A 26212-nucleotide genomic window follows, 5' to 3' on the forward strand; every position below is an offset into this window, starting at 1 on the left:
TACTTCAGAATGCTAACTCATTGCGCTCGCTCTATCTCTATATCTATCTCTAACTCTCTATATATATTTTCATCCTTAAGACTGTGATTATTTATCTTTTTTTGTGACAAACAGCAAAGGTCCTTGTGCCACTCAAGTCAAATTGCACTTCTCACACAAATGAAGCACATTGTGATTTTGTTCTTCATATTTTCATTTTGTTGGCCTGATGCGGGGTATATTCAGTGTGTGCCAATACATTGAGTTCTGTAGGGGTGGTGTATATATATATATATATATATGCACACACATACACAAACTTATGATTGTAGGTTTTAAACGTGTGTCTTACAATTTGAGTCATGTAAAATTGAAATTGTGTATTATGTTGCAGTTTCTATAAAAGTCAACATATACTTTTACATGCATTTGGTCAATTACACACACAGACACAGACACAGACACAGACACGTTTACTTGGGGACATTGAAATGGGGACATTGCATAGACTTCTAACTATATACCCTAACCTTAAACCTATACTTAAACACAACTCTCTCAGAAAACCTTCTGCATATTTACATTTAAAAAAAAGAAATTATGTTTTCCTCATGGGGACCAAAAAAATGTCGCACAAGGTCAACAATTTCTGGTATTGCCATCTGTGTCGGGAAATTTGGTCCCCATAACATAGGGTTTACCAGGACCCCTCACACATACTTACAGAAAACTATACTCACCAGCGCTCCAAAGGCAATGATCTTCAGTATGCACTCCATGGAGAAAAGTGAGGTGAACACTATGTTCAGGTTGCCTAACACAGCTTCATAGGCAAGTGATGCTCCATCATACTAAACACACACAACATATTTTATCTGTATTAAACTGTTGCCACATTTGGTAACTGGGTATATCCCAGGCCATTTGTTTTACAAAATGTAGGGTTACTATACATTGGAAGTCTAGTTCAGTGCTCTAAATATATACAGCAATATGTACTAAAGAGAAACACTGCCACACCTTCATCATAAGGACTATGGTATTGAGGGCAATCAAGGCCATGATGGTATATTCAAATGGAGGAGACACCACAAACTCCCACATGCGGTACTGGAACGTTTGCTTGTTCTGAGGCATGTGACGTGTGAGCGGTCTAGCATTGATGGCGAAGTCTATACAAGCTCTCTGTAAATAGAACAGATTCGGTAAGGTTAATCAAGCTGAAAACCTGCCTAATATGATGCTCCATAAAAATGAGATCAATGCCAGCAGCGCTATGCATAAAGAATGTGCTAGACAGATTTTTTAGCTTTTAAAACCTTCCATCTGATCCTTCACCTCATTCTTTTCCAGGCTATAGTCCTCCATCATTTTGTCTCCTTGCTCCTGGAAAGTGATGATGATGAGAGCCACGAAGATGTTGACGAAGAAGAAGGGGAAGACCACAAAGTACACCACGTAAAAGATGGACATTTCCATCCGGTAACCTGGGCTCGGGCCCTGATTCTCGTAAGTCGCATCCACTGAATGTTTCAGCACCCTGGAGAGTTGCAACATGGGAGGCATTGGTGTGATTTTCTGCATGTGATACTGTGAAATCTTGAAAGTAATCGTAACGAGTCCTCAGATATGCCATGTAAAACTTATAGATTCCCTCAGATTGTAATTTGTGATGAAAATATTTGAATTACAAAACAGAAGCAATTTCTTCACTAATTGATTCAGACTTTGGGTGCATACACTGAAAATTAGGTTAGGAAATGAGATGTGTACATACTGCGGCCACCCCTCTCCCGTAGATACCGTGAAGAGGGTGAGAAGGGCCCAGAGCACGTTGTCGTAGTGGAAATCGTATTTCTTCCATTCCCGCTTCTGCGCCCGCACTTCGTTATCTCTTTCATAGACAAGATACTCGCCCCTAACAACAAAATGCTTTTAGAGTAACACACCAATGTGTCTGTTCGTCATTGTGTTTGTGTGTGTTTTCTCTCACCTGCAATCTCGCTCAAACTCCTTTGATTCATCAGTACAGTAGAAGAAACGTCCCTTAAAGAGCTGCACAGCCACCACAGCAAAGATGAACATGAACAGCATGTAGACAATGAGGATGTTCAACACATTCTTCAGAGAGTTCACCACACAGTCAAAAACAGCCTGAAAATAGATAAAACAGAGAAGAGACAAAGCAAATTGTAAGCAGAACACAAACTCAGCCTTCCGTGAGACAAAACACAAACCAACACAGCATTAGCAAAGCTAATAAATAATCCATAAAATCAAAAACATAATTACAGTCAACTGAAATAATAATAATAATAACAATAATAATAATAATCGAGCATATTAAAATATACCCTAATAGCAGAACATAACTCTTATGAGATATGACAAAACATAATCAAAATGTACAAATACAATACAATAAAGGTAATAAATGACCATAAAACCAGAAGCAGAATTACAGTAACCTGAAAACAAAACAAAAAACAGATACATTTCTAAAATGCAGCAACATTAGTACTCAATTCAAAGGTGGGGTAAGCGATATTTCAAAAACGCTGTTGGACATTGTTGATATTTGAAATCAACCCAAACAAACACATCCCTCTCTTCATTGCTCCGCCTCCATAACTCACCCTCCAATCCTAACTGCCCTGCGAGGCGAGAGCACTAACAATGACACTAAACACCGCATTCTCTAACAGTCGTCAGCGCGACTCTCACTAGCTGGCCTCCGTTACGCACGCAATCCAAGAGTGGATGTCTGTGTATCATAGCATAAGCGGAAACAAAATTATGCTTCACGAACAATAAAGCGCAGATGATGAACGAATGAACAAAAAAGTGTGGAGCGTTTCTAATGTCTAATTTTTAATAGCTTTTCTAATATTAAAGCAGGTCCTAAAGCTCTTGCCCAGTAATATCCCTTCATTTTACAGTGATTTCTTCTGAGCTTTTCTCTTTTGTGTTGTGTCTCATCTCAACTTCTGCACTGCAGTCTTTCTTTAAATCTCCCTCTTGCTTGTTCTCTCTCCTCCACCGTTATATGCCCCTAATGCTGATTGGCTACACACGTTTGCTGTTGTTTGTTCATGTGTCGGTCCGACTAACTTCCAAACAGCTTGTTTCAAATGTCCCTGTCCCCACCTTTAAGCTTGTAGAAATGAAAGCGTATATGTCAACGTTATATAATTAAGTAAAACCTACTCAACTTTCTGGTACTGGTGTTTCCATCATGCACTGGGGCATGAATAACATTGCATTTTTCAATGTTTTCCAGTTGTATTTACACTGTTTTATCACTGCTTTTGTTGTTAGGTTATGTAACTTTCTGTTTTGTGAGACCTGGAGTTTTCTACTCAAAATGACACATTCAGACTCAACAATGATTAAATGAATGTTACCGTTATTGTGTACCAAGTATTGAGGTCTCTGTGTTCGGTGGGTATTACATTACTTCTATTATGTAGATTTGGTGTCTGCACAATATCTACTGTATTATTTACTGAGATGTTCTAAGTAAAGAATACACTTTAAAAGCATGGCTTAATTCATTGTTATACTGTTTGAGTAAATGTACCTGAAATGGAGTATTGCAAAGTAAACTTCAACTAAATAGAAATTACTCTGGCCAAGTTAAAATCACTTATTTTAAAGTCAAGTAGATTTTACTTTGTTTTGTCACATACATACATACATACATACATATATATGTATATATATATGGAATCACATTATAAAATAAATGTTTTTCGCCAAAACACGTAGGGAACAATTATTTGCCCCCTCTTATTAAATACTTTTTGCAACCTCCTTTTTCCGAGATAACAGCTCTGAGTCTTCTACTATAATGCCTGATGAGTTTGGAGAACACCTGACAAGAGATCAGAGACCATTCCTCCATACAGAATCTCTCCAGATTCTTCAGATTCACAATTTCACGTTGGTGCTTCTTCTCTTCAGTTCAGCCCACTCATTTTCTATAGGGTTCAGTTTAGGGGACTGGGACAGTGACGGCAGAAGCTTCATTTTGTGCTCAGTAACCCATTTGTGTGTTGATTTTGATGTTTGTTTTGGATCGTTGTCCAGATGGAAGATCAAACCATGGCCCATTCTAAGATTTTCTAGCAAAGGCAGTCAGGTTTTGCTCTGTTGGTATTTGCTAGAATACATAATACCATGTATCTGAACACGATGTGCAGGTCCTCCAGCAACATATAATATAATAGGTGCACAATTATAGATCCAGCAGTATGTTTAACCGTAGACATGGGGTATTTTTTATCCCTCTTTCCACCAAACACATCTGGTGGGTTTGCTGCCAAAAAGCCCTTTTTGTTTCATCTGACCAGAGAATCCGGTCCCTTTTGAAGTTCCAGTCATGTCTGACAACTGAATATGCTGGAGTTTATTTTTGGAGGAGCGAGGAGGATTTTTCTTGAATCATGTGATGTGGTGATGTAGGGGTTGTTTGATATATTTTTTATAGGCTTTCTGACCCCCAAGACTCAAGTAATCTTTGCAATTCTCCGTCCGTGATGCTTGGAGGGTCTTTGGACACTCAAACTTTCCTCCTCACCGTGCATTAAGACAATATAGACACACGTCCTCTTCCTGGCAGATTCGTAACATCTTTAGTTGATTGGAATTTCTTAATTATTGCCTGATGGTCAAAATAGGGAATTTCAATTCTTTAGCTATTTTCTTACAGGTACTTTCTATTTAGTGATGTTCAACAATCTTTTAATGCACATCAGAACTATATTCTTTGGTTTTACTCATTGGGATGGATGATTAAGGGAATTTGGCCTTTGTGTTTCCTCATATTTAAACTCTTATGAAACAAGAAGTCGTAGCTAGACAATTTCATGTTCCTATGAAAAAAGGTACCTAAAAAAAGGTAAATATTAATGGGAATATACTTCAGAGATATTTTACTCGTAAAAAAATCTAGGGGTGTTTATTTATTTCATAATGTGATTCCCATATATACTGTATATATATATATATATATATATATATATATATATATATATACACACACACACACACACACATACATACATACACATATACATCTAGACACAACACAGGGAAAAAAAGCCAAACACAGAGGTACCTTCAGCTTGGGCAGACGCTTGATGGTTTTCAGAGGCCGCAGAACTCGGAGCACACGCAGGGACTTGATAGTACTGATGTCTTTCCCTTTGCTGCTTCCTCTGCAAATTAACACACACACCCACACAAACACAGTTAGAAAGTGAAATGGCAGAAGGCGTTAGGCTACATGGGTATTTGGTCTTGCACACAAAATTTAGGGCTGAGTTAGTAACTCAGGCTGTTAAAACAATGAAACATGCCTGCTACATCCAGACATTTACTCTAAGCCAATCAGGAATCTCGTCTGTGTCTCCTCACTGAGAATGTAGCCTGTTGTAGCCAGACAATCAAGCCCATTTCACAGTACTTAGGAAAGACAAATACTAAAACACATACACTCAGTCAATCTGTCATCACATACTCAAAGACACGCTCGCTGATGTTGCTCATGCTGTACTGGATACTAGCTCAGTAGATGTAATATCCACTGTACCATCCATGAACCACCACTGTACCTCTTTTCCCAAGGAACAATGGCTGGTTTCATTACATTGCCATGATGACAGCATGAAACATACGGAGCAGACTCAGGCATCACCACTGTGGAATGCCCAGCCAAACCTCTTTCTTTCTTGTTTTTGGGGATGTCCATTGGCAAACACAAAAAAATAAACATATAAAAGGACCTAGAAACACACATCCAGTCCCTCCAGCTTCTACAGTGAGCTGGTCCGTTATATATCAGTCCTGGCTCTGTAGTGTGAAGAACCGTGTCACCCTGAAGATAGTCGATATGAAGACTTTCTGGCGTATATTATCACAGTTTGCAAGTCGCTATTGTGGTACCCGAGCACAGCAATCCACCAGATGTGTAAACAGCTGTTGGATGGCAGATGTGCGGCTAGTGACCAGCAAGCTAAATGCCAAAATTGTACACTGAAGACTAAACTATGGAAATGAGTGGTTGCAAACTAATTTATAATCACAGAAAAGCTTTTGATAACTTGCATCACATACAATAGGGTCCAAAAGTGAAACTTTTTTAAAATTAATATAATACTATAGTCTTCAGTATCAAATGATCTTTCAGAAATCATTCTAATATGTGCTGCTTAATATTTCTGTGGAAACCGTGGAACTTTTTTTCAGGATTTTTTGATGTATAGAAAGTAAAAAAAACTATTATAAATACATATAATGAATATTTATAACAATGTAAAGGTCTTTACTGTCACTTTTGAGCAATTTAAAGGATCCTTTCTGAATAATAGTATTTTTTTTTTAAATAAAAAACTATTCAACAGTAGTACTATATATAAGCGCATGAACATAGTTTAGTAAATGATGTAAAAGAATAGTTAATTGTTAGTTTATGATACGTTTGTGCTAAAAATAATCAAAAAGATCAACACACCAAATAGTTTACCAAATAGACAGCACGGTGTAAACAACTTTGTTTATGATATCAAATTATCTAATGCATTAACTAATATTAACAAATATAATATAACATAACTTAAATTTGGCTTATTCTTCATACAAAGCAAACAAAAATATTTTAAGTTACTTTTCTTTGTTTATAACTTGTCTAAATCCTCTAACTTTGTTACTTCCAAGTTTAAATGCTTTGCTCTAACACTTTTGGACCTCACTGTATAAAATGTGTATTTTTTTGTCTCTATATATATTTTGTATCTTTATTGTCTTCCCTGTCCTCTTTCTCTTCTTCTGTCTCAGTGTCAAGTATAGAGGGCAGTGCTCTAGATTTCCAGTGCCGTGCTGAATCCTGCTCTCTCAGCAGATGTGGTTACACACTGTCAAACGTAAACAAGCGTCCATCAGAGAATTGCTGTTAGAGTGACGGGTGTAGAGGTGAGGGACCTCTCAAACCCCCTTATCAGGACTGTGTGGACTGAATGATAGCCCACGGGTGGTTAACACAGGAACAGTGACAGAGCGATAGAAGGAGATGGGTGACTTTCAGACAGACATAGAGACAAATCCAAAAAAAGAAAGAGAGGAAAGCTATGTAATTGCCAGGACAAGCATTAAGAGCAAAAGGAGGAAGAGAGAGAGAGAGAGAGAGAGAGAGAGAGAGAGAGAGAGAGAGAGAGAGAGAGAGAGAGAGAGAGAGAGAGAGAGAGAGAGAGAGAGAGAGAGAGAGAGAGAGAGAGAGAGAGAGAGAGAGAGAGAAAGAGAGAGAGAGAGAGAGAGAGATTACCCGCTGCCTCCGCTGTAGGTGTGAGCAGTTGAAGAGATGAGAGAGGAATCACACACACATACGCACAAAGACACAGGGGAGAAAGGGAGTTTGAAGGAAGAAATACATTAATATGAGACACATACAGTAAAAAGAGAGAAATAAGGATGCAAGCTTGTGAATTATTATACTAGTGCAAATCCACACACCCATAAATCTGTGTTCACTTACCATTTATGTAACATACAAATCTCTTAACTATATGCTACACCAGAAGGACATTTAGTCTTATATAGCCAGACTTTTGACTTGCAGCAAAACGTCTGGTCCTCTTTGCAGCTTATTCTGGCCAAGAACCGCTCACAGGCAGGAAGTGACTGCATGCCTGACATGTAAGCCGACCAACCACAGTCTGTTTTGTTTTGTTTTTTAAAATAAATTTGGTCCCACTTTATATTAAGTGGATTTAAGTAATATGTACTTACATCGAAAATTAAGGACAATGTACTTATTGTGTTTATGTTGTATTGTAAAACACTTTTGCTGCTATTGAGGTGTGATACGGGTAAGGTTAAGGACAGGTGTGGTGGTATGGGTAGCTTTAAGAGTGGATTAAGGTGTAAGGGAAGGGTCAACAGTGTAATTACAAATGTAATTACATAAATTTATTACAGCTGTGATTAAATGCAGGTATTTTCAAAATATGTAAGTACAATGTAAAAACATGTATGTACACAATAAGTCCATTGTATCAAATTATTAATTTCAATGTAAGTACATAGTACTTAAAGCCACTTAACATAAAAGTGGGAGCATAAATTTGACCACAATGCTGTGCAGCAGTCAGGTTCCAGATGTAAAAATGCAATTTATTTTTTCCAAGGGGAATTGATTTTAAACAATAACTTATAAACTTTTAGTGGCCGCCTACTCCCATGAAGCACTTTCATACTCTCTCAAACTACTTAAATAATAACTACACATATAGTTTCTATATACACAATAAACATCTTTAAATCACTAGGTTTATATTTATCTGTCGTTTCCAGTTTGATTATTTCATTTGTAAACACTTTATGGAATAGTAGCCTTTAAGAACACAGTCTCGTATCTTTTTTTGCATAATTTCACTTTTTTTTTTTGTTCAACAGTTCCTGTTGTGATTCACCTTGTAGCTGGTTGGTTTGGCTCATGACTTTTTTGTATTCCTATGAGAAAAATGAATGGGAAAGATACTGTTGCACCATAATAGTCTGCCACTTAAAAAAATTAATTCATATTTTCGCATGGAGCAAAAAATCCAAGGAAAATGCTTGTAATACTAGGTATTATTTATTTCACAGACAAAATCGAGAAAACAAAGCGGAAAATGTGCTTCTGGTTCAAAGTCAAACAAATCTCAAACAGAAGATTTAATATCACTAACCTGCTAAACTTTTGCAAATCTACTCATTATTTCTTCCTTAAAAGTGCTTAACTTGGTACCATTTAAACAGTTTTTTTCCCAGTGAACTGATAAGAATACTGTGCGGAATGACTCCTGAAAGTATCATAAATCAAGCCAACCAGATTTGAACTGCTGATTTCAGCCTGGTATTGCAATTGTTTTGTGTATATTATGGATCAGACAGTCAGTGAACAAACTGTGGGTGGTCTGTGGGCATGCCCTCTGAGGCTGAGACTAGCAAACATACACAAATCTAAATCTATTTGAAGGGAAGAGTTGTAAACATGCAGTGCCATTCTGCATGTGACTTCATCGCATGTAGTTGCCATGCCTCCTTGTTCATCATGATCTCACGATCAAGTACCGGTACTTTAAAGCTCATACTGTCACATACAACAGTATGTCACATGGCACAGTCAAATGACCATAAGCGCTTCACCTGCAGGGCAATGGAGACCCAAAGCTCTGCTGGAGTCTGCATGTGATTCAAAGAGATTTACTCAACATGCACAAACTATCATAGACTGCTACTTGTATGTGCAAAACTGTGGCAAAAACTGTTTAGAAATAACAAAGGAGAAATTGTCTTACACAGCATTACACTGCATTTGCAAAACAAAAAACAGACTCCCAGCAAGCTCATGTCAGCTTAAGCCGTTCACAAGGCTAATAAAGTTTAGTCAAAACAGGCTTAAAGCTGCACATGTGTGCAACTGTGTGGCATAAACAAACACTGACCTTCTCAACAAACATCTCTCCATATGGCAGGAGAGACGTTGTCCCACTCATCTCTTTCATTCTCTAGAGATGATCTGGATCAATCTCATCACTAAAGAGGACTTAGGCCGTGTGTCCACCAAAGCGTTTTTTCACGCTCCTGGCGTAAAATTCTAATTGTTTTCAATGGGAGCGCCGCGTTTTTTAAACGCCATGAGCGTAGCGAGGCGCTGAGCGAGTATTTAACGCTCAAGCGCTGAGCGTTCGGCGTTTTTTTCACGCTGAAGCGCTGAGCGCCCGGCGTTTTTACTGGTCGCCGAGAGTTGAAAAATGTTCAACTTTGGGTAAAACGCTGCGCTCATCACTGTCACTTTTTACCCAGACGTCCAATCACAGTGGAGGAGGGGCGGGACAAATACCACACGACCAACTGTCACAACATCCTTTCTGTACAACGACGTCAACCAGCAGAGCTAACCGAACAAAATGGATGAAAAATACATTTTTAGTATGAAACAAAATTATCTGCGAAATCAGTTACAAGTAAACTGTGCTGCTGATATTCTGTATCATAGCAACGAATCGTCTCAACTGAAAAAACGCAGCGCTGCCAAAACGCTCTCAAGCGCCCACAGCTAGGCGTTTTCAGCAGAGCGTCCAGCGTTTTCAGCCGACTAAAAACGCTTTGGTGGACACACGGCCTTAGTTAGAACTGTCTGTCCCACTAACTTACTCAAACATGCTATATTTGACCATGCAGTGCATCTGTCCTATTCCAATGTGTCTTTTTGCCAATCAACCCTGAAACTAAAACTAGAGTACACCTGTTGAAAGGTGTGTAGTAAGTAGGAATGATAAATTTATGCAGAGACCTTTATAATGTATACTAAGTGGTCCACCAAGAAAAACGTCAACACCAATATAATAAGATAGTTACGACTCTCACTTCTGATTGAATGAGCTGCATTCAAAGCCATTGTAATATGCAAAAACAAACCAGTGATCACACATTCTATATATTATTGCCATGTTGCATGGCAAACACGAACAGCGTAATGTAAAAATTAAAACTTGGCATAAGAATTATTCTGATTATTCTTTTTAATAATAATACAAATATTTACAAAAATAATTTGAGTAAAAAAAATGCAAACACAAATATATATAATTTAACTTCGGTATTTAAAAATTGGTGTCTTTTATTTCTGTTGCTAATAAAAGCAAATGGTCAATTGTTTCCCTGTTTTACCATTTTTTTCAGTTCTGCCTGTAGTTCAGCAGTGTCTCTCTCTCAGCTGACTTTTTGCCACAATAAATAGACTGCCTAATTGGATCTTGCATTCATCAAAATGTTGATACACATCTCAATTGGACAGTGCCCTTCTAGGAGGTGAGCAGTTTGATTGTCTGTGATCCCATTATGGTATTATCTTTCTGGGCAAAGAAGATCCACCATAAGAGGTCCTAATGCATTCTGTGTTGTCTTGTTTCACTGCTTTACACGGGCGTGACAATTTTACTGTGCATCGGTAAAGTGCATCGGTCTAATCTGCTGATTTTTATCATGTCCAGATCTAGTTGTATTAGTCTGTAAGTGAGTCATTCCATGAAAGGACCACCTGTGTCCAGTCATCTGATGGAGTCTACGAACTACAAAATCTTTAAATATAAAAAAGTATAAATAACATAAAAAGTTAAATATATTACAATTGAAATAAATTAATAAAAAAAGATTTAAATTACTACATGTAAAAGTAATATAATGTAATATAAAAGTAATAATAAAATAATCACAATGACATTTATTCGCACTTAAAAACAAAATAATCACAATGACATTTATTCGCACTTAAAAACATTCTATAAATCTATAAAAATACATAAATTTTAAAGTCTCATTTGCACAATCAAAAAGGCACTTATTTCATTGAACGAGTCAAGTTTCCATGACTATTTTACTTGCTGTAAATCAGTCATACACACTTGTTTGACATTTCAGACGACGTCTTCGAACGTCCGACCCAGAAATAAAGAGACACACACGTACACATAGACACAAACACGTATGTTAACACGTTTAGGTGTCCACATACTGTATATTGTACCAAGAGTTAATTAGCTGTAAGATTGAGTTACTGCAGCTGGCTAAAGAATGACATGACCTTGCCCTTGGCATATGTCCTATGTGTGAGGGACGTGGTGAGAGGACGTTTGGACGGACAATCAGACAGACAGATCAGTCTATAGAAGAAGAGGACAGGCGTGTAATGAGAAGGACAGGCAATTAGAGCAAACAGGGGGGAAAGGGAGAAAGAAAGAGACATTACCCCTCTCCTTCCCCACCGCCTCCTCCACTGTAGGTGTTGAGAGATGATCAGAGACAGGAAGACAGAGACAGACAGAGCCAAAGACACAAACAAAGACACAGAACACACACACAGAAACAGAGGCACAGGGAAAGAATGGGGTTTTTGAAGCAGGAAGAACATCTATATGAGATAGAGAATACAGAGAATCACAAAATAGTGACAGACCTCTTAGTTTGGTTATATGTGGACACCTAATCTAGTGTAAACACTTAAAACAATTGAAATACAAATACAAAAATACATATATACAAACAGGGTCCAAAATTAACTTATACCAGCCTGGGTTGGTTAATCGTAAATACAATGTTAATATTTGAATTCACTCCAGTTGAGGAGCAAAACACGAGATTAATTCTTCATTGTTATTTTCAATCCTTGGCAATTTCAACCATGCACTGATTTCCCGTTTCTAGGAAAGTTACATGTAATTTCATTTACTCGCAAAAGGCTCTTTTTATTTGAAATTTGGCGTTCTCTACAGGTGTTAATCTTGGATCCTGTACACAAAATACTAAATAAACATGCACAGAAATACAGTATACACACACATATGAGTCACTCCCTGAAATTGAGTAAAATGTTAAAAACAGACTCTGTGAGAGATAGCAGAGATATGGGAACTGTTCCCACTCTCTCAGCCAGGGAGCGCCAGTCACCCCAGAGCGCCTGCCGTTCCGAGCGCTCTACGCTGTGTGGAGAGAGAGAAAGAGAGAGAGGGAGGGAGAGAAAGAGAACCGGGAGAATCTAGCAATGATAGGAAGGAGTACAGTATTTTTCTAAGGGAAATGCAGGCACAGCCAAATGCCTCTATATGAATAACCTAATAAGACACTTATTTCATGCTGGAGCTAAAGATGTGAGTGCAAATGGAAGTGGGGTCGGGTGGAATTGGTAGTCAAAGGGAAAGGGAACCATGATGCTTAAGGATTTCAGGGGATTTCTTTAAGAAAGTCATGCTGGGAAACACAATCAATGCAGATTGCAAGCTCAATTTGTCCTCACAAACAATGTTATTTTTATTTTATCCTAAAATGTTACAACTCAAATTTGAGTTCTAGAAAGGCCATATGGTATACTGTATAACATTTTGGCCACACCAAGTATTAATATGTGGGATAAAAACATTTAAAAAACCAATGCATCTCTATAAACTACTTCACAAGTCTGAAACTGAATTGAATTGAAATACATTCAATGAGCATGGGAAATTCGGCATCAGACAACACATCTGTTGTGCAAAATGACTTCCGAATATTTTACACTTTTACACATAGTGGCGTCAGACTTCTGTGAACAGGTCTTTATAAATAAAATATTTTTCAAGAACCACTATAAAACCAAACCAATCTCTGTTACGTTAAATTATATGTTTATCTCTGTAAAGCTGCTTTGAAACAATCTACATTGTTAAAAGCGCTATATAAATGAGGATGACTTGACTTCTACCTCACAGCCATTCACATGTCATGTGTCATGTCGTGTGTATATCCACCTAAAGGCCCGAGTCAGTCTATAACTGCACTGCATATGGACTATTGTTGTGGGAAAGAACATCAGTTGTTCAGGGACAGGAGGATGTACACAAACACATACACAGGACCATATAATATTACCATTTCAAGCGTTGGTAAGATTCTGGTATTTTAGGAAGAAAAAACAATTGATCTAGGTTCATAATATTTCTTCCATTCATGCTTGCATTTCAGATTACCTGACTATGTCGATTCCCAGAATCCAGTCACATGCTCTTTACTAAGCCTGGAAAAGAGCCATTCACATGCTTTTTTTTTTTCCAGTTTCATAGTAAAAGATGCACCTTTCTGACCTTTCCATCATTTTAAGAACTCTCTCAGACCTGTAGCCGAGCTGAATGTTTCCAATGAGATCAGATACAACAGTCATTCACAATCATTCCTATTTTCTCTTGTCGGCTTTCCTGACCGCTAAACATAAATCCCTCCCTCTTTTTTCATGGCTTTATTCATAGTAGTTTGTTTAACAAGATCCCTGATAATTTCAGTCTGATCTTAATCGTTTGAGCAGCTCATTTTAGCATGGATTGTTAAACCCTCCAACTGCAAACCCTCAACCCAAGGAAAAGCATTACAACTAATTTCACATGTAAACAGATCAGCCAATCATAAGTGGGGTCACTTACATATATGTCTTATTTAAAGAGGTACACAAGCATGTTTATTCTGCTTTATGGTCTGTTCACACAAATAATGAAAACAATACAAACTACTATTATATTAGCATCCAAACCTAGGGACAATCATTTTATGTTTATTATAAGTGAGCTCTGAAGTTTTGTCACCTGTCGCTTTAAATGCTCGCAGTCTATAAAGTCAGATGAATTCTTATTGGCTGTTAATGTTTTTATCATTCATCACCTGGAAAAATGTCTTTCTTAAAGGGGTTTCAATATCGTTACACTGTGCTATTGTTATAGCTGTGGTGTGAACTTTAATATTCTCATAGAATTAGAATGCTTATTAAAACTATATAGTTACAGTTATAGTAATCGTTCATTGGAGTGAAAGGCCATTTAGAGTGAGAAATGGTCATGAAAAAGTATATTAAATATTTTTAACTAATTATAATTAATTGAAAATGGACTTATAAATGATACAAAAGTGTAGCATATGGTCCCTTGAATGTTTTCCACTTGCTCTCGTCTCTTCCTTCTTTTCTGTTTTCCGCATGCTTGGTTCCAGCAAGGTATGTGGCACAGAAGGTGGGGAGTAGAAATACCTGAGGTGAGTGTGGCTGGGTGCTCCAAAGAGAGTCCTGGGCACTAAAGGGTTACAGGTGCCCAGGCAGGGTCAACACCCTCATGGAAATGGGCCCAAGTGCCACCACTGGGTAGGCACTGCGCAAATGTGGTGCATGGTGGGGCAGGGTGGGGAGATGCAGTGAGAAATCTCCAAAAGGAGAACTGGGGCTAAATGTGGGGAGGGATAAGGGGAGGGAAAGAGAGGGTCAAGATATGCCAAATGCACAGAACTGAGTTGGGAAAGGAGAGAAAGGCAGAGAAATGGTGAGAAAGAAAATAAGGAGAGAGAGAGAGAGAGAGCTGGGCTGTATGGGGAGCAGGCTGGCGCTCCAGGGTGGCAGAGACCTGTGTCAACTGCACAGGTGTTAGACCTGTAGGGAGCAAGACGGGGAAGGACGAGGCGAGGCAGCAAGCAGGGAAGGAGAGCAGAGTGAGGCATGAGCGCTGGAGCCTTGATGACACTTACGTGAAGGCGAACGCCACCAGGGCACCACTAACCACTATAAAGTCCAGGATGTTCCACAGGTCACGGAAATATGAGCCTTGATGCAGGACAAGACCTAAATCCACCATCTGAAACACAGAGAGCAAATGTTTTCTAAATACATGACCATTCAAATTTTTGGCGTCGGTTAGATTTTTCGATGCCTTCGAAAGAAGTCTCTCGTGCTCACCGAGGCTGCATGTATTAGATCGAAAATACAATAAAAATAGTGATGTTGTGAAATATTATTATTATTTAAAATGACTGTTTTCTATTTTAATGTATTTTAAAATGTACGCTTAACTTGTCACATGATCCTTCAGGAATCATTCTAATATGCTGATTTGCTGCTCAATAATCATTTATTATTATTATTATTATTATTATTATTATCATCATCATCATCTTCAATGTTGAAAACAGCTGTACAGCTTAATATTTTAGAGAAAACCATGATAAATTTTTTCAGAATTATTTGATTAATAGAAACTTCAGAACAACATTTTTTTTAAAAAAATAAATATTTTGCAACATTTTAAATGTGTTTATTTTTTCACTTTTGATAAATTCAATGCATCTTGGCTGAATAAAAGTATTAATTTCTTTAAAAAAAATCTTACTGACTGCAAACTCTGGAATGGTATTGTATATTTAGGATATTTTCAAATTCCATTACATTCAGGATTCACAGACCATTTGGCCAATGAATTTCCAAGATTTTCCAGATATTCGTGATTTAGGATTTAACAATTATTCTATAGAGTGATGTAATTGAGAGCAAAATGTGTTCAATGTGTATTTCATTTTAAAACAAAAAAATATTTAAGTATTGTATTAAATTTCCACGATATAATAATTATTTTAAAATTTCTTGACATTTCAAGGTTTAATCATCGGTACTCTATGCAACTCTATGGACTTGAAATAATTTTGAAGCCTATAATACTTCAAGTAATGATAACGTGGAGACCAATAAACACACCATTAAATTTGTAATAAGCCATTTTTGCGAAACTGTTGAAAGTGGATCAGACCGAGCAGCACAACACATAGTCTCAGCCTCAGACAGGGTCCCTTGGCTAAACCTCGGAAGCATATGGCACACTTAGGAGTTTTGAAGTCGTTATCTGATTGGTTGAATTCTACAGGATGTCCGGGAGACTTGTGTGTTTCATTCTTTGTTCGGGAGAAGTGCGTGTTGCATTCTTTGACGGTCCGCCAGGAAACAAATGCCGTGACGTCAAAAACCCCTCGTGGAAGAAGCAAGCCGTTGTGTTTACAACTGTGACAATGAGTGCTTACCAGGATCAACTAATCGCTGGATTTTCAAAAGTATGTGAAGTTCGCGGCTTCATTGTTTCAGTAAACTTGCACAACGTTCTTGGATGAATCATTTATTAGATGCACGCCAGTCTGTTATTGTAGGGACAATGACATTATATTTTCACGCCCCTAAACATGAACAAAACGAACTGATTGGATGAGAGATTGAACTGAAAAGAGAAAAGCTCAGAGGAATATCACTGGAAAAGGAAGGGTTATGATCAGGCAAGAGCTTTAGGACCCGCGGGAACATTAGAAAAGCTTTCCAGCACCGGAAGGCATTAAAATGAACTCAGAGGTTGTGTTTATTTCTGCTATGTTTTACAGAACCAAGATATGCTGTTTGTAATGTTAGCTTGTAATGTTAGCTATAGCAGGACAGTTCTGGGTGTCATTGTTTGTCTGGAGCGGTTTTGCTGCTGGCGACTAACAACAGATTCTTACTTGTATATCCTCTTGTGTACTCCATGTTCATTTTTTGGTTCTTCCTTGTCATTCATTCATCATCTTTATTTTGCTTTGCTTCAGCTATGATGAAGAGACATGCCCTCTTGCATTGCGTGTTTGTGCATTTTGGGGACTAAGCAGTGAAGGGAGTGGTGTGTTTGTTTGGGATGATTTTAACAGTGTTTCTCAGAAATCGCTTGCTACACCTTTAAGTATAATATAGATAAGTATAGTGTATATAAGAGAGACATAGAACATCATAGCCCAGACAGTAGGACAGATGTGTACCTTAATGAGCATCTCAAAGGTGAACACACCCGTGAACACATAGTCAAAGTACCGCAGGACCTGCAAGCACAAAAGAGAAATACAATGTCAGCAGGAAAAGCAAACTCTTTTATGAGAATTATGCAAAGATGGATGTAAAGAATGATAAATAAACAGATGAAAGGGTGGAGGTATGAACGGATAGTATTGGTAATGATTAGAAGCATGGACGGATAGATAGATGAGATGGCTACTACTCTAGACAAAAGTGGACTGAACTACATAGACATAAATAGAGGATGTTGAGATGTGGGACTGTCTCACATTATTGCGGGGAGATTCGGGCCAGACTGGGTCTTCAGCGGCCAGGGCAATACTGCTCATCGCAATGACCAGCAGAATACACATCTCAAAATATCTGAGCGTGACGATATAGTGGCACAACCTCCGAAATCTAAAACACATGTTCATAAAAGAGACCAGGTAGTAGCAAAAACAACAACTACATCAACATGGAGAATGTTTTCAATAGAAAGCTTATTTAATTTCATTAAAACATTTTTTTTTTTAAACAGTACAAGGTGAAACCAGGTGACTCTAACCAGTTTTGTTTAAAGACATCAAAACAGTGTTTGCAACCCATTGTACCTCCATATTTGGATGAATTTAAAAAAGAAACCGTACATTCAACTATGGAAAAAGGGGACAGGATTTATTTTTATCCATTGGAATTGATTGAACTTTGAAAAGTGGTCATTAAATAGCAGATTAGAGACAGGTAGTACAATTGTTAATGTATTAGGAATTTAAATTTGAATTCACATTGACTTTAACTGCAGTCACAGTGCCAACTAAAAGTTAACTGGTAAGTTTTGCCAAATTGACTGCACTCACGGGTTGGTGGTAGACAGAATGAACATTGAGGAGAAGGGTGGCATGGGTTTAGGCCCCCCATCATCTTTCTTATCATCATCATCATCATCATCATCACCCTTTGTGTGTTCCTTCTTGGGCAGGGGCTCAGTGTTGGCATTTTTATTGACTGTGGAGATGTGACAAAAGGAAGTAACACTGTAAGACAGATGACTCAACAAATGAAAAAGATAAATTATCCTCTTGAGCTCTTTCTCTAACCCTGTAGGATGGCATTACTGGAGGGGAACATCGGGGGGATGTCCACGGAAGTGTAGTCAGGTTTAATGGCTAGGTGTCCAGTGCTAGCAACATTAGCAGTAGTAGAGGAAGGATTGGTTAGAATGAGGCTGCTCTCTGTGCCAGTATATGCCAGGCCGGCACTGTGGGCATTGTTGGCCAGATTGAGGAGACTATCATGTGGGGTGGAGTTACTAGGGGGCTGGGTGGCAAGTTTGTTGTTCATGGCATTGTCCAGGTCCTCACTGTACTGACTGTCCTGCCTGGACAGAGTCTTCTGAATGGGACGGGTCGTGGAGAGAGTCGGGCCACTTCCATGGCCATCCCTGATGAAAGAAGACAGAAAGATTAGTACAAGTTTAAGATATGCTCTTCAGGAACCTGAGGGAGGAATTCGCTAAGAATGAACAATTATCAAATTATAAATAAAATAATAATAAAATGTACTCTACTGTTCAAAAGACATTTTTAATTATTTTTTAAGAATGTAGTTAAATGTAAAATTAAAATTCCATGACTGTGATCCAAACACCTGTATGAGCTCTTTAAAATGCCGAAAACTGCTACAGGCAAATAAAAAAAGAGTTTTGTGAATAAGTCGTAATCCATAATGATAAACTGATTTGCTAGTGGTTACTGGAGTTTTTTCAGAGATGTAAAGTCCAGGTTAAGAAAGTAAAACTCCTCCTCAGTATTTTGTTTTGTATTTTATAACAAAACAAATACAACACAAGTCCAGGCCTGGCCTCTCTCTCACGGTTGTCGCTCCTCCTTTTAGGCTTCCGCTCCTCCGTGAGAGATACGAGACCGCTGTGTCGTGCCGATCTCTCACCGCCCTCGGCTTCGTCCTGCTCGCCACACCCACCTTTCAAATTTGGTAATTTTTGACGAAATCTAAACAATTAATACCGTTTTGTGGCTCTTTAATGTGTCTGACAGATCGCTGTAGAGCCTCAGTTAAAGCTGCTCGTGAACCGATCATCTCTTCCTTTTAGTTAATTTATAGCATCAAATAAACACGAACGAACATAAGAATGAATGTTGTTTTAACCGCGGAAAAACGTCAGTACACACAGTTTTTCAAGTTTAAATCCTCCAACGTTAATCTACTAACTCTCCTGACTGCTTTGTCAGACAAAAATGGCGGATTCGGCGGAAGGCGGATTATGATTGTTCAGATCGCCTGTCAATCAAACTTCCTGCGAAGGGTCGATTGTCAAACACGTCCAACTAGTGCATAGTACAATTTTTTTTACCAGAGATTAATTTCTATGGAACTCACTTCCTGGTTCGGTGTCGCACCCCTCTCTCTTTCCTTCCCTCGCCCTCATGGCGATGACGTCTGTGTTTACGCTCTCCTCCATCTATATGCTCACACTCAGGTCCTCTTTCCCTGCCCTTATTCCTGTGTCTCCTCCCTCCACCCTCTCCATCCTCCTCTGGGGCTTTACGATGTTGACGGGCTTGGCTGCAGCGCTCGCCGTGCTGATGTCTGCGGTGAGACTCTCTACCCTCCCCATGGTTCTCTGAGCCCAATAGACTCCGACGAGATCCTGTAGAGTCCCCTCTTTCCAATGCTGGCCAGGGCCCAGATCCTCCACCTCCACTCTCCCCCTCGTTGAAGTTGGGCTGTTTGTGCAGGAGCTGATGAGTACGCTGGGGCTGGCCATCACCCGGGCGGCTTTTGTTGGTATTGTTATTGCGGTTCTCCTGAGGGTCCACGACCAATGGCCGGTCCATGTGAGTCTTCATATCGGGACGAATGTGACGGGAGTACGAGACCTGAAGGCATGATTAAAAACACAGCAACCACATTTGCCAGAAGAATAAGAAAAATATTCTTAATTCAAGACATTTTTCCCTGAAAACAAATATGAATAATTATTTATGTATTTATTTAACATATTTTAAACAAATATTAAAATAAAAAATATCAAAAAACGTATGATATATTTTGTATTTATTTGTATCTATAAGCAAAATATTTTGCTTATCGATTGCTTAAAGGTTTTTAGATATTTTTACTGGAAATCAAGACAAAAATACTGAATAAGAAAATTATTTTTGTGGTGAACTGGTAAATTGTATATACTATGATTAGGGATCATATTAAAAAGCACCAACATCAATAATCCTGCCAATATGCTAATCTGATAATTATTTTCATGTTATGCTCAATAACCGATAAATGGCCGATATTAGAATTTTATATAATTTCTTTCTAATAAATAAAACAATAAAAAGTCAAATCAATAATTTTAAATACTAAAGTGAATTTAGGCACCACAACATTAGAATATACAATATTAAAAATGGATATTCATTAAGAGATTACATGTAACAGTGTTAAATTATTTGTGTTATTCACATATACACTTCAAGTACGCGTTAGATGATGAGAAAGGTAATCTAAAATTAAAAATAGAGGATATGAGCAAAGTACAGTTAAGTATTCAATATCGACCGATACGATAAATATGTTGATAAATCAGCTGTTAACTGATATTTATATCAATCTCTTTCTTTATCATTTCTTCTCACCTTCCAACGTTCTTCAGGTTCCAACTCATTGTAAAGAGCCTCTCTGCTGTTCACCAGGTTCTGTCGCCTCAACTCACTAGTGCGCTGCTCCCATACTGACTTACAACCTTTGTTGTTCTTCTGTTGCTCCTTGCTGCAGAAAAGAGAGAGAGAGAGAGACACACTTATAGTAGATCTGAGATTAGAAATCATCAAGAGGGAAAAGTGAGGTTGCTGCAGTTACCACAGGCTGAAATGCCCACCTACAAGCTACAATTTGTTAAAGAGGATGATTGCACCGCCTGGGTCAAACTCACTAGCAGAACACACACACACACACACACACACACACACACGCACGCACGCACGCACGCACGCACGTGCACACACACACGCACACAAAATAAGAGAACAATAATAATTCTGGGAGTGAAGACATCACAGGCGCCCAACCCTTGGAGCAAAGCATGTGAAATAGAAAATGAAAAAGAGATAAGAGGAGAACAGCCGATGATGAGTAGCAGGATGAAGAGAGAAGAAGAGACGATGAGTGACAAACCCGTCCCATCCCACCCAGCGGTCTGTAGAACAGAGCGGGGAGCAGCACAGAGAACCGAGGAGGAAATGCACATGTCGAAAAGGCTGATGGGAGAAGTTTGGGAGGTGTGGAGCGAATAGAGAGGCGTTTAAAAAAAAACAGAAAGAGTATAAATGAATAAATACCAGTCCAGAAAGTGTTCTGTTGCATCAAGACGCTCAGAGTTTACTGTCACGCTGAGGAGGAAAACAGCATGTGTGAAACACAAAACATCTCTTTGCTCGTCTTCCTCATTCACACACTTGTCCTCACTAATACACATATGTTCTCCTGATTATCTCTTCTTTTCCTTACAAATACTTGGGTAAATTCACACATGGACAAACCTGAATCATATTCAATCGGTCTGTGCCTTTGGATGTAAGTTGTGTGTATAAAACTGTGAGAGGATCACAGATGATCTTGTAGGACAAAGGATTACATTATAGATGTATGACATCAAATATTACAGGGAAAAAAAAAAAGTATGTTTCCTTAAAGTTGCAACATAGACCAACTAATAATAAAAATAGCTAGAGTCCAGCTACTATGTTCCAAAATGCAGTTACAAAGTTAAACTGAATTTGTAGCATGGTTTCACAATGTCATTTTTTTTCTTTTTTTTGTACAAATAATTTGGCCTGGGGGGGGGGGGGGGGGGGGGGGGGACACGTGTGTCTTTGTGACTTATGGTTTAAGTTTGGGGTCTGCAAAAGAAATTAATGTTACAAATGATTTCCATTTAAAATAAATGCTGTTCTTTTGAACTTTCTATTTATCAAAGAGTCCTGTAAAAATCTATCATGGTTTCCACCAAAATATTGCACAACTGTTTCCAATATTGATAATATAAAGAAATGTTTCTTGAACAGCAAATCATCATATCAGAATGAGTTCTGAAGGATCATGTGAAACTGAACACTGGAGTAATGATGCTGAAAATTCAGGTTTGCATCACAGGAATAAAATTACATTTTAAAATGTATTAAAATAGAAAACAGTTAATTTGTAATGATACTTCACAATATTACAATATATTTGTTTTTACAATATTTTACAATATCAAAAAAAATGCAGCCTTGGGGAGTATAAGAGACTATAATTATTATTATTTTTTTTTTAATCTTACCGACCCCAATATTTTGAACGGTAATGTTGATATGTTTGTATCCTATATGATTTCAGTTTCGGATTAGAACAATATAAATGAAAAGAATGGAAAACAAAACAAGTAAAAATTCTTAGATTGAAGTGGGTTTTTTTTGGGTCTATGATTGACATCTCAGGTTACGTATGTAACCCTGGTTCCCTGATAGGTAACGAGACACTGCGTTTGAGACGCGGTAGGGCGGAACGCTCTGCGTGATTACGTCGTGAAGCACGTGTAAAATCAGTCCAATGGAAGCCCGCTACGACATAGGTGACGTCATAGACCAGGAAACTATAAAGCAACCCTGAAATCAGACCGCGACAGCTTCTGAAAGGCCTGAAGCAAGTCGATCAGGGCATGCAGGAAGTATGGCAGGCAAACGCAGCGTCTCGTTCCCTATCAGGGAACCAGGGTTGCATACGTAACCTGAGACGTTCCCTTTCAAGGGAACTCGAGCTGCGTTTGAGACGCGGTGGGAACCCCATACCCACAACGCCACAAATGCCCGTTCTGTGTGAAAGTCCTGCACACTAAGAAGCAAGCAACCTCGTCCCAGGAGTGGAGAGGTCAAGGTCATAAAACCTGACAAATGTATGCGGAGAGGACCATCCAGCCGCATTGCAAATGTCAAGAAGGGAAACACCCGAAATAAGGCCATAGAGGCCACCATACTCCGAGTAGAATGGGCCCGCACAGCCATAGGTGAAGGCTGTCCGGCCGCTTCATAAGCCAAGCAGTTCCTGATCTGGGGTATTAAAGGGTGGAGGACAAAAGGCCTGCAGCACTATTGGGCCCCCAAAATTTAGTGGGACCTTAGGAATATATCCCGGTCTGGGGTAGAGAAATGCCTTCACCATACCCGGTGCAAATTCCAGACATGAAGGAGCAACCGACAGAGCATGTAAATCACCAATTCTCTTGATAGATGAAATAGCAAGGAGAAATAAAGCTTTTAGAGTGAGGAATTTTTCTGAAACCTCCTCGATTGGCTCGAAGGGAGCCAAAGCCAGACCCTCAAGTACAATGGCCAAGTCCCAAGCCGGTGCTCTAGAGTGCACTGCAGGTCTCAACCTCAGTGTACCACGGAGAAAGTGAGTAATTAAAGGATCTCTCCCAATAGAATTACCTCCCAGAGGGGTGTGGTAGGCCGATATAGCCGCCACGTAAACCTTTAAGGTAGAAGGAGATAACCTGGCAGAGAAACGGTCTTGCAGAAAATCAAGAACTGAACCAACAGGGCAGCTAACAGGATCTAACTGACGTTCACCACACCAAGTGGTGAAAAGTTTCCATTTTAATGCATACAGCCTTCTCGTGGAAGGAGCTCTGGATTGAAGAATGGTTTCTACAACATCGGTCGAGAGACCGGTTTCCCTGAGCTGGGCCCCCTCAGAGGCCAGGCCCACAGTTTCCACAACTCCGGCCGAGGGTGAAATATCGTGCCCCCGGCCTGGGACAGGAGGTCCGCCCTGAGAGGAATCTCCATGGGGGAGCAGTCCAGAAGAGACACCAAGTCCGAGAACCAAACTCGGGTCGGCCAATAAGGGGCTACTAGTAGCAGACGAGCCCCTTCCTGGCGAACCCTCTCCAGAACCCTCGGAAGCATGGATATCGGGGGAAAGGCGTACAGGTGCAGCCTCGGCCACACCTGCACCATCGCATCCAGACGGAGAGGAGCTGGGTGCGTTAGAGAGAACCACATGGGACAATGGGTTGAATCTGATGATGCGAAAAGGTCTACCTGAGCACGACCGAACTTTCCCCACAGGAGCTCCACCACTTCGGGGTGAAGTCTCCACTCCCCGGGCCTCAGCCCCTGTCTCGACAGAATATCTGCTCCCACATTCTGACGCCCCGGAATATATACCGCCTTGAGCGACAATAACTTCCCCTGGGCCCATAGGAGGATCTGATGGCAAGGCAAGGCAAGGCAAGGCAAGGCAAGTTTATTTATATAGCACATTTCATACACAATGGTAATTCAAAGTGCTTTACATAGAAGAAATTAAAATAATCAAAAGAAATCAGAATAATTAAAACAGTTTAGAATAAAAGATAAAATACAGAAATCAGAATAATTAAAACATAAAATAAAATACAGTGCAAAAAGTCGGACAAACAGTGGCACTGTGCTCATTCAGTAAATGCACAGCTAAACAGATGTGTTTTGAGTCTGGATTTGAATGTGACTACTGTAGGAGCACATCTGATCTCTTCTGGAAGCTGGTTCCAGCTGCGGCTAGCATAGTAGCTAAAAGCAGACTCGCCATGCTTAGAGTGAACCCTTGGTATTTCTAGCCGATGTGATCCTAATGATCTGAGTGATCTGTTGGGTTTATATTCACTGAGCATATCTGCAATGTATTGAGGTCCTAGGCCATTGAATGATTTATATACCAGTAATAATACTTTAAAATCAATCCTAAATGTAACTGGCAGCCAGTGTAAAGACCTGAGGACTGGTGTGATGTGTTCATATTTTCTGGTTCTGCTCAGAATCCTAGCAGCAGCGTTCTGTATGAGCTGCAACTGTCTTATGGTCTTTTTGGGAAGGCCAGTGAGAAGTCCATTACAATAATCCACCCTACTGGTGATGAAAGCATGCACAAGTTTTTCTAAGTCTTGACTGGAAACAAAGCATCTAATTCTTGCAATATTTTTCAGGTGATAATATGCTGATTTAGTTATTGCTTTGACATGACTACTGAAACTAAGGTCTGACTCTAGAGACACACCCAGATTCCTGACTTGATTTTTAGTCTAGACCCCTAGACTGAAGGTATGCGTTCACCTTGAGAACTTCATCTTTGTTTCCAAACGCAATGACTTCAGTTTTGTCTTTGTTTAACTGAAGAAAGTTTTGGCACATCCAATTGTTTACTTCATCAATGAATTGGCAAAGGGAGTCAATGGGGCTGTAATCGTTAGGCGATAGGGATAAGTAGAGCTGTGTGTCGTCTGCATAGCTATGGTAAGCGATTTGGTTCTTTCTCATTATTTGGCTCATTGGGAGCATGTATAGGTTGAATAGGAGTGGCGCAAGAATTGAGCCTTGAGGGACTCCGCATGTCATGGATGTCCACTCAGACTTATGGTCTCCTATACTCACATAATAACCTCTGCCTCCTAAGTATGACCTGAACCATTTTAGGACTATCCCTGAAAGCCCGACCCAGTTTTCCAGCCTGTCAATAAGTATTTTGTGATCGACAGTGTCAAATGCAGCACTGAGGTCGAGTAGTACCAGCACTGATAATTTGCCTGTATCAGTATTTAAGCGAATATCATTTATTATCTTTATGAGCGCGGTCTCTGTACTGTGGTGCGGTCGGAAACCAGATTGAAAATGGTCAAAGTATCCATTCGAGCTTAAGAATTTGTTCAGCTGATTGAAGACAACTTTTTCAATGATCTTGCCTATGAAAGGAAGATTTGAGATCGGTCTATAGTTGTTTAATATGGTCTTTTCCAGATTGCTCTTTTTCAGGAGGGGCTTGACAACAGCAGTTTTCAGGGAGGTCGGAAAACTCCCAGAGAGAAGTGAGGCATTTACCACTTCTAGGAGATCTACTTCTAAGCTGTGTAACACTTTTTTGAAAAAAGATGTGGGAAGTGCATCAAGGGCGCAGGTTGATGTTTTTAGTTGCTGTACGGTTTCTTCCAAAATTTTGCCATCAATTTCTTCGAAATCAGACATAGTGGCT

At 39.2% G+C, this 26212-nt stretch overlaps 1 protein-coding gene across 6 annotated transcripts in view; it reads right to left on the minus strand.

Moving 5' to 3' along the window:
* The window catches only part of cacna1aa (calcium channel, voltage-dependent, P/Q type, alpha 1A subunit, a), a 117848-nt gene that overhangs the window by 33280 nt on the left and 58356 nt on the right, over window positions 1–26212 (minus strand). For 4 of the 6 annotated variants that reach the window (XM_077212930.1, XM_077212927.1, XM_077212928.1 and 1 more), the window contains 13 exons: window positions 20803–20935; window positions 19544–20043; window positions 18244–18587; window positions 18004–18151; window positions 17434–17563; window positions 17131–17190; window positions 15055–15161; window positions 5099–5198; window positions 1973–2133; window positions 1757–1897; window positions 1318–1519; window positions 1000–1164; window positions 720–830 (listed from right to left, as the gene is read on the minus strand). In XM_077212930.1, the coding sequence (XP_077069045.1) occupies window positions 720–830; window positions 1000–1164; window positions 1318–1519; window positions 1757–1897; window positions 1973–2133; window positions 5099–5198; window positions 15055–15161; window positions 17131–17190; window positions 17434–17563; window positions 18004–18151; window positions 18244–18587; window positions 19544–20043; window positions 20803–20935 (2302 nt within the window). Of the gene's footprint in view, window positions 1–719; window positions 831–999; window positions 1165–1317; window positions 1520–1756; window positions 1898–1972; window positions 2134–5098; window positions 5199–15054; window positions 15162–17130; window positions 17191–17433; window positions 17564–18003; window positions 18152–18243; window positions 18588–19543; window positions 20044–20802; window positions 20936–21504; window positions 21556–26212 lie in introns of all 6 variants that reach the window. The other 2 variants (XM_077212926.1, XM_077212925.1) reach the window with 1 other exon arrangement.

Source organism: Siphateles boraxobius, unplaced genomic scaffold (assembly GCF_051911475.1).
Source record: "Siphateles boraxobius isolate OS27281-9 unplaced genomic scaffold, OSU_SipBor_1 66, whole genome shotgun sequence".
NCBI classification, from domain to species: Eukaryota; Metazoa; Chordata; class Actinopteri; order Cypriniformes; family Leuciscidae; genus Siphateles; species Siphateles boraxobius.